The 10,008-nt window shown below is 41.6% G+C and overlaps 1 protein-coding gene across 1 annotated transcript; it reads left to right on the forward strand.

Annotated features, from left to right (window-relative positions):
• Positions 1-497: 497 nt before the first annotated feature.
• On the forward strand, positions 498-5,417 carry LOC141907628 (uncharacterized). The gene is made up of 6 exons (XM_074797336.1): positions 498-801; positions 1,424-1,540; positions 1,614-1,963; positions 2,400-2,561; positions 4,411-4,637; positions 4,783-5,417. The coding sequence occupies exons 1-6, from the start codon at positions 720-722 to the stop codon at positions 4,856-4,858; spliced, it is 1,014 nt and encodes a 337-aa protein (XP_074653437.1). The 5' UTR covers positions 498-719; the 3' UTR covers positions 4,859-5,417.
• Positions 5,418-10,008: the final 4,591 nt, after the last annotated feature.

A 10,008-nucleotide genomic window follows, 5' to 3' on the forward strand; every position in this document is an offset into this window, starting at 1 on the left:
CCGGAGGGACATAGTGATTGATTAATGGAACAGCTGTAAGAAAATGGAAGCCCCGCCCACTTTTGAGGCGAAAAAATAAATCAACGATTTGGCTATTTTCAGTAGATTATTCAAAATAAGATTTATTTCAACATTATGAATCCAAAACATTGTAGTTTTATATCAAAGATTGACCGTGTTTCAATCAGCTGAAGTTTGCACTCTTTCTAAACGGAGAGCAACTACTTTAAGTTGTGATAAGGCGCGCGTAGTAATCTATAAAACACTCGCCTGCCGCGGTAAGCAACATGTAAAACTACAAACTGAATCGACGGATATTGTTTATTATCGGAAATCTGATTCAAAACATAAAATAAATGAGAAATATCGCTAAACTGTGTTGTAGATAATGATTCTGATGATAAAACTACTGAAATAAATAGAAAGAATTGACTAATAATCGATATTTCAGTTGATAGTTCTCGTCTTCCAGCGACCATTGTTCCCGGCAAAACGCGAATGAAAACATTGAAAGTTTTTGAGAGAATTGAACATCAAATTCACACTGATTTTCAACATGAAACAAGATTAGAATCAACTTGAATAAAACAGAAGATCGCTATTGATCTGAAGCGTGGATGAGAACAGTTTTATAGAAACGTAAAACAGTTGAAATAACACTTCAAAAACTAATCGGCATCTGAGAAGCAACTGGTGACGACGGGTGGCTCCGGTACGAGATGGCGCAACAGCAACAATCTATTTTATCATTTACTCGGCGGCGACCGATATTAACAGAATTGTCACCTTCACCGAGACGAGGTTAGTTTTACAGTTAAAACTGTTGTTTAGATTTCACTTTGTTAGGCCCTAAACATTAGGGGTGAGAGGATCGAAGGGGAGGGAGGCTCCTAGGGTCCTGATTCTCATTATGATTCAGATTTGGCTCAGACGAACAATTTTTGTTTTAAACCCTTCTAACCCTACTCGCCACACTGCTTCCAGCAGGGGGCCCGGCCCTGAACACCCGCAATGGCTGCGGCCCCAGTTAGTGTCTGAGAACCCCCTTAAACCTAGGCTCACTTCCCTGAACCTCCTTCTCGAGCCCCGGACATGGAACCCCGTCCCTGAACCTCCTCCCCGAAACCCGGACATGGAACCCGTTCCTGAACCTCCTCCCCGAGCCCCAGACATGGAACCCGTCCCTGAACCTCCTCCCAGAGACCCAGACATGGAACCCCGTCCCTGAACCTCCTCCCAGAGCCCCAGACATGGAACCCCGTCCCTGAACCTCCTCCCAGAGACCCAGACATGGAACCCCGTCCCTGAACCTCCTCCCAGAGACCCAGACATGGAACCCCGTCCCTGAACCTCCTCCCCGAGCCCCAGACATGGAACCCGTTCCTAGTGTATTTGTATAAAAGTTGTTTGTCTTAATTTTCAGGGAATCAAATACAGAATATGTTACGTGTTTCTGATGTTTTAACACCTTCCCCTGACGAACAAGTGATTAAAATCAGGGGTAGGCGTGAATCGAATTCTTCATTCACTGATATCGATGGTAATTATTAATCCTAGATCAACATTCCTTATTCCTGGTTTATTTATTAATCGCGTGTGTTTATATTTGACAGATATCCCCGATATCTGGGGTGAAGATGTCGTAGACGGAGCGCCCCCTAGTGCCGTAACGTTGAACTCTCGTAAACGACTCGCGCTGTCGTCTCCTATTCGAAGATCTCCGAGGAATTCCCCGAGGAAATCCCCATGGAAATCCCCGGCATCCTCGGTGGGGGTTTCCCCATTGAGGATCGTAGGGAGGAATTTAACAGCTGAATTACTGTCTCCTCCTCAGAGTCCTAAACGAGCGAGAGTCATTAAAAAGAAGTCGACTCCACTTGAGACGTGTCTTAAAGCTTTGACTTTACAACAGATGTCAGAATTATTGCTTACAATCGTGAATAAACACCCGGACATAGAGGATGTAAGTACTTTCCACCTTAAAGATATATCCACCTTAAAGATATATCCACCTCAGAGGAATCTATCTCGGAAGAATACACTTGGAGATATCCATCTCAGAAATATCTACTTGGAGATATCCATCTCAGAGATATCCACCTTAGAGAAATCTATCTCAGAGATATCCATCTCAAAGATATCTATCTCAGAGATATCCACCTTAAAGGAATCTATGTCAGAGATATCCATCTCAAAGATGTCTATCTAAGAGATATCCACCTTAAAGGAATCTATCTCAGAGATATCCAGCTCAAAGATATCTATCTCAGAGATATCCACCTTAAAGGAATCTATCTCAGAGATATCCACCTTAAAGGAATCTATGTCAGAGATATCCACCTTAAAGGAATCTATCTCAGAGATATCCAGCTCATGTTGTTTATAATATTAATTTGTAGGAGATCCGAGAATGTCTCCCTGCTCCTGATTTAAAACCTCTCGAGGATAAACTGAAATATTTAGAGAAGAATATTTTCAAATCGTTTCCAAACACGAGATGGGGTTCGAGTAGAGATGCTTTCTGTTATAGACGTGTTAAAACTCATTTAGACGCTTTCAAGGTACGTAATTCATCTATTACACATACAGAAACTATTAGATTGTGTTAGTGAACTACAGCGGAACCTCGTTACAACAAACTTCATGTCACCAGAAACTATTAGATTGTGTTAGTGAACTACAGCGGAACCTCGTTACAACAAACTTCATGTCACCAGAAACTCTGTTCGTTATAACCCGGGCTCGCTGAGACTATAATCCTTTCTCTAGTGAGTTAGAATCTCATTCCAGTAGATGGCGCTGTGTTAGTGCAGTGATCAGGGCCGATCTTTAGTTCAGTCTCACAGCTGTAGTTCTCATTAATTCCAGTAGATGGCGCTGTGTTGGTGCAGTGATCAGGGCCGATCTTAAGTTCAGTCTCTTAGCTGTAGTTCTCATTAATTCCAGTAGATGGCGCTGTGTTGGTGCAGCGATCAGGATCGATCTTTAGTTTAGTCTCATGGCTGTAGTTCTCATTGATTCCAGTAGATGGCGCTGTGTTGGTGCAGCGATCAGGGTCGATCTTTAGTTCAGTCTAACAGCTGTAGTTCTCATTAATTCCAGTAGATGGCGCTGTGTTGGTGCAGTGATCAGGGCCGATCTTTAGTTCAGTCTCACAGCTGTAGTTCTCATTAATTCCAGTAGATGGCGCTGTGTTGGTGCAGTGATCAGGGCCGATCTTAAGTTCAGTCTCTTAGCTGTAGTTCTCATTAATTCCAGTAGATGGCGCTGTGTTGGTGCAGCGATCAGGATCGATCTTTAGTTCAGTCTCATGGCTGTAGTTCTCATTGATTCCAGTAGATGGCGCTGTGTTGGTGCAGCGATCAGGGTCGATCTTTAGTTCAGTCTAACAGCTGTAGTTCTCATAAATTCCAGTAGATGGCGCTGTGTTGGTGCAGTGATCAGGGTCGATCTTTAGTTCAGTCTCATAGCTGTAGTTCTCATTAATTCCAGTAGATGGCGCTGTGTTGGTGCAGTGATCAGGGCCGATCTTTAGTTCAGTCTCATGGCTGTAGTTCTCATTAATTCCAGTAGATGGCGCTGTGTTGGTGCAGCGATCAGGGTCGATCTTTAGTTCAGTCTCATAGCTGTAGTTCTCATTGATTCCAGTAGATGGCGCTGTGTTGGTGCAGTGATCAGGGCCGATCTTTAGTCCAGTCTCATAGCTGTAGTTCTCATTAATTCCAGTAGATGGCGCTGTGTTAGTGCAGCGATCAGGGTCGATCTTTAGTTCAGTCTCTCAGCTGTAGTTCTCATTAATTCCAGTAGATGGCGCTGTGTTATATAATGATTATTGATTGTATATTTGTAGAAGACATGCAGCGATCAGGGCCGATCTTTAGTTCAGTCTCATAGCTGTAGTTCTCATTAATTCCAGTAGATGGCGCTGTGTTATATAATGATTAATGCTTGTATATTTGTAGAAGACATGCTGCGATCAGGGCCGATCTTTAGTTCAGTCTCACAGCTGTAGTTGTCATTGATTCCAGTAGATGGCGCTGTGTTATATAATGATTATTGATTGTATATTTGTAGAAGACATGCAGCGATCAGGGCCGATCTTTAGTTCAGTCTCATAGCTGTAGTTGTCATTGATTCCAGTAGATGGCGCTGTGTTATATAATGATTATTGATTGTATATTTGTAGAAGACATGCAGCGATCAGGGCCGATCTTTAGTTCAGTCTCATAGCTGTAGTTGTCATTGATTCCAGTAGATGGCGCTGTGTTATATAATGATTATTGATTGTATATTTGTAGAAGACATGCAGCGATCAGGGCCGATCTTTAGTTCAGTCTCTCAGCTGTAGTTCTCATTAATTCCAGTAGATGGCGCTGTGTTATATAATGATTATTGATTGTATATTTGTAGAAGACATGCAGCGATCAGGGCCGATCTTTAGTTCAGTCTCATAGCTGGGATTCAGTAGTTGAATACACGTGTATCGCGTGGTACTATATCAATAGATTACCGGTTTGGGACAACAGTATTCACAACAAGAGTCAAACACAGTGTTACAGGAATCTATCCGGACAGTGCATGGCGGCCGTCAAAAAATCAGGCTGGAATCATCATCGGTTAAATATTATACGTGAAAAGTAAGTCTCATTCAGCGGGGAGAAGAGAGAGGGTGAGAGGAGAAGAGAGAGGGTGAGAGGAGAGGGAGAGGGTGAGAGGAGAGGAGAGGGGAGAGGAGGGAGATAAGGAATGTTACTGTACTGTTATTGTATCTGTATATTTCAGGTTGAACGTATTAAAGGAATACAGCAATGAAATAGATCCAGTTATTGTACAGATTGATAAAATGTTATCTAAATAGACAAGAAACAGTGTGTTGGGTACTCATCCGAGCCTATTGTAGGGTACTCATCCGAGCCTATTGTAGGGTACTCATCCGAGCCTATTGTAGGGTACTCATCCGAGCCTATTGTAGGGTACTCATCCGAGCCTATTGTAGGGTACTCATCCGAGCCTATTGTAGGGTACTCATCCGAGCCTATTGTAGGGTACTCATCCGAGCCTATTGTAGGGTACTCATCCGAGCCTATTGTAGGGTACTCATCCGAGCCTATTGTAGGGTACTCATCCGAGCCTATTGTAGGGTACTCATCCGAGCCTATTGTAGGGTACTCATCCGAGCCTATTGTAGGGTACTCATCCGAGCCTATTGTAGGGTACTCATCCGAGCCTATTGTAGGGTACTCATCCGAGCCTATTGTAGGGTACTCATCCGAGCCTATTGTAGGGTACTCATCCGAGCCTATTGTAGGGTACTCATCCGAGCCTATTGTAGGGTACTCATCCGAGCCTATTGTAGGGTACTCATCCGAGCCTATTGTTGGGTACTCAAGGATTTACTTAATGCATTTATCAATGAAAACAGTTTTATATTGTCTTATTACATGCAATGTATATAAAAACAATTCAATCATTTTATATTAAACTCTTTATGAATATTTCTGTAAAAATAAAAATTCTTTTAAATGCATTTATCTCAAATATCAGTTTATCTTCAGTACTCTGAATCAGTATCAGTAATAACTGGGTTCGAACTCGGGACACCCTTGTTCATCCTCTATTCAACATCAGTACCACTCTGAATCAGTATCAGTAATTACTGGGCTCGAACCCGGGACACCCCTGTACATCCTCTAATCAGCATCAGTACCACTCTGAATCAGTATCAGTAATAACTGGGTTCGAACCCTGGACACCCCTGTACATCCTTTATTCAGCATCAGGACCACTCTGAATCAGTGTCAGTAATTACTCGGTTCGAACCCGGGACACCCCTGTACATCCTCTAATCAGCATCAGGACCACTCTGAATCAGTATCAGTGATTACTGGGTTCGGACCCGGGAAACCCCTGTACATCCTCTAATCAGTATCAGGACCACTCTGAATCAGTATCAGTGATTACTGGGCTCGAACCCGGGAAACCCCTGTACATGTAAAAGGAATCAACAGTTCACCGTACGGTGCTGCCGCTATGCTCATCGTTAGCGGAATTTTCATACACTAACATAAATGAACTCTGGCAAGCAAGGGTTACGGGGACTGCACGTCGATGCGAATTTTTTTCACACCAGGTCCGCCAATTTGTTTCTACATGTGACATGCTATCACGTGATCTCAACATGTAAACACAATAACTACCGGTATACATAAAACACGTGTTCCTTATAAAACAGGAATAATTTGAATAACGAGATTCACTCAGTAACTAAACGAAAATTGGAGTCTAGAACATAATCCTTAATTATAATGTTAATTGGGGAATTAAATGCTCAGTTTTATTAATTATAATTTATACTGATGTAGACACCGCGCTGTCCTCAATTTAGCTTCTGCAGGGAATCAAGTCTACGTCCTTGAGCTCCTTCGGAAGGGCTAACAATAAATACAGGCCTCTCCATAGGCGTCGCCAGGACTTTTTATGGGGGTCCGAATATCGGCAATTTGGTGAATCTAGTAAGGCAACGAAGCTGCCTTTGACGAGGACTCAAGGTCCGAAGTCCCCATGGGGGCTGTGGGGGTCCTCCCCCATGAAAATTTTAAAAATTAGGAGCGATTAAAAGCGTTTTTCCACCACCTTGAGTGATTACCTTGTGGAAAAAAAACACGAGTTTTTACATAGTAAAAAATGAAGAAACCTAGCCGAAAAAGGGGGTTCGTTCGCACCCCCCGAACCCCCCTGGCGACGCCTATGCTCTCTGCTGCCACCAGACTTCAGCACAACTCATAAAGTCAGATATTTATCACAAATCAAACATTTATTTGCTAAACAAACAAGCCCAATCCTGGGCTTCCACACTATTTGTCAAAGAAAATATTGATGAAAATGTAATACAAAATTAATTATCTATTTACAAATACTGGTAGGGATCAGCAGTATGACAGCCTCAGATTGTCACGAAGAGAGACAAATTATTATATTGAAATCTTTACATAATATACTAATACATAAGAAACTAGTTTATATATTTTGATAATACAGCAGTTATGAAGAGTGAGACTTAAATGATTATTGCAGTATCTATATACGGGGTAACAGATTTGTCTGAATTTGTCTGAATTTGGCGTGCATATTTTTAACCGATCATCCGCTCCGCTAGCCATGAGGATTGCGTGAGGGTGAAAGTATTAATATTCTGACACTCAATACATTTTTTTCCTTACACTTTCTAAACTTCCTTCCGCGAAGCGACGCCTAAGGATGGCTTAATGTCGACGAACGCAACCGGCCGGATAATCGCCGATCAGCGCCACATAACCTCAGCGTTTTTAAACTTCCAAGCATTTTCAAACTTCAAAAGAAAAGATGCCATTGACCGCAATTCAAGAATGGCCAGTGACCTACCTGCGATACCTTTTGAAATCATTCCCCGAAGCTTTTGCTATCGGTGATGCAACCAATCACCGGCTACGAATTTTAAGGGGGTCAGCTAAAAACTGGTGGGCGCTCCTACAAGTTGTCATTACACTTGGAAATTCTACACGGCGAAGAAGTCTCTGTCGCTGGATATTTGCTCAGATAGGACACGTTTTAGAAAAAGAGAATTTTCATTAGATTGTAACAAACGCAGCTGAGCTGATAAACTATTTGTTATAAATACAACTGGATTTTGGCAACAGGACACGGAATTTAAAAATGACTTTAAGATTGACTCTTAAATAAAAGGATTACATTTTCAAAATGCTGCTTCATCCGCGTTACAAGGTTGCTGTAAGGTAGGTGGAACATTTATTTAACATTAGCGGTCGAAATTATGTTTTATAGATTTAGGAAAAAATAGTTGCACTTTAGGTTAGGGTTAGGTTAGGTTTAATTAACAGGTACCGGTACCCAGTGTTACAGCTTCATGGAAGATACAACAGACTCGCTTACTGATGGAAAACAAGAGCGGTCCGAATTGAATAAGGTAGGACATATTTAAGCGTGGACTTGTCAACTAGAGTTGATACGTCCATGATTTCAGTGAGAAGAAAAAGACCCCCCGGGCCACAGAAGATCGAACCCGAAGTTGAATGATGATGACAGAGTGGCTTGAAAAAATTCAGGTGCGACTTGTATGACATGTCTAATAGTTCTTGTAGATAAATAGAATTGATAGAATTTATGTTAGTTCTAACTAGTTATTTGACCCCCAATTAAAACATAATTTCAACCGTTAATTCTTAGGTATTTTGAATATATTTCACAATTTTCCAGCGCCCCCCGCCCTCACCCCCTCCCCTTAAAACGAAGCTTGAGGTAGGATGAGGAATTGACGATTTGGACTTGACAACTTTTTTCTACATAATAGAAACTACATAAACGTTAACACATGTAGAGCTAGGGGGGGTTGGACTATTAACCCCTCAAAACACATACAGATAACAGTGATACAAATATAAAACAATAGACAAATTTACACTTATACAATATTACGCATTAAAATGATAGAATTAAATTTTTCACGCGCCATTTTATTTTGAAGTCTCATCTCGCGCCATTTTATTTTGAAGTCTCATCTCGCGCCATTTTATTTCGAAGTCTCATCTCGCGCCATTTTATCGCGCATCCCAGATACATCACTTATTTTGTTGTTCTGTAATTAATCATATATCAACTCACTCAGTTTTGTATTGTAATATATGTATTGTAATATGTATTGTATTATGTATTGTACCATGTATTGTACCATGTATTATATTATGTATTGTACCATATATTGTAATATGTATTGTACCATGTATTGTATTATGTATTTGTAATTACTCTTCTCACTCGGTTCTCTCTAATTAGTGTCAGTCTGCCTATAAATACTGATTAGTAGCGAAAGCTTGTGCGTCAAATAAACCTATATTGTATACTTATACTTGTCTCTTGTCTCGTTATAATTATTCTAAACCCGGTTTATACCCCAGGCTCCTCTACGGAATAAGGGAACATCGTGTTTTAATTCCCGATTCGGACCCACTGTCGCAGCCTTCGTCAGTGGACACATGACAACTCGGGCTGGATTCGAACCCTTGAAAGCAGCAGGCCCATTTCTCTTGGACATTGAGGAAATCTTCTAAGACTAAGATTCGATTTTCAGCCTTCTTTGACGAAGAGAACTTCAGTGAGACAATACTCAGAATTCGAACTTGTGGAATGAACCTGTTTTGGAATTTTCTGCGAAAGCTTCATTTTTTTACTAGAGGAAAATAAATCAATTTCATATCGGTAACTATTACGACGAGTAATAGGAAATATTGTGCCGAAATTGAGAGTATTGAAACAAACACAGCTAACCTACACGGCTGTCTGGAATCAATTGTTTCGGGATGAAAAATTTGCAGAAAATTCCGAAACATTTTCATTCCATCACGAGGAGACTGAAATTGACTGGTGACCCACGTCGTACGCTGGGCGAACTTTGGTTATCGGAGTTAGTCGCGAATATAGTCGAATTAAGTGAAACCGAATTAAAGTTAGTCGGAACCATATTCTGGAAATAGTTCGGAAATAAAGCGCATTCGGTTATTAGTTCCCTAGTCGACTAGATACGAGAACTGAATTTGGCCCTAACTGAGGAACTAGGATTCTGACCCGGCGGACACGACCATCAGCCAGGAACAAGATAGTCCCGACCAGTCTGACCAGTGGTCGGCGGATGAGAGAGGATTAATGTACAAGGCAAGCAACATCGGAGCCTCGCTTGGAAGGTTTCCACTGAAGGCGCTGCGATGCGCCAATCTCGGTAAGTGGACTTTATAAGAATAACATGACACTAAACGCAGACGCGAATTAGTGCTCATCGTAAGCGGAATTTTCACATAAATATAAGTCAACTCTGGCAAGCAAGGGTTACGGGTCTGCACGTCGATTGCCAGAGTTGACTTTAGTTAGTGTCAGGAAATCCCGCTAACGATGAGCATAGCGGCAGCACCGTACGGGCGGGACATTCTCTATTCGGCATCAGCACCACACGAATCAGTA

The sequence above is a fragment of the Tubulanus polymorphus genome, chromosome 6 (assembly GCF_964204645.1).
Source record: "Tubulanus polymorphus chromosome 6, tnTubPoly1.2, whole genome shotgun sequence".
NCBI classification, from domain to species: Eukaryota; Metazoa; Nemertea; class Palaeonemertea; order Tubulaniformes; family Tubulanidae; genus Tubulanus; species Tubulanus polymorphus.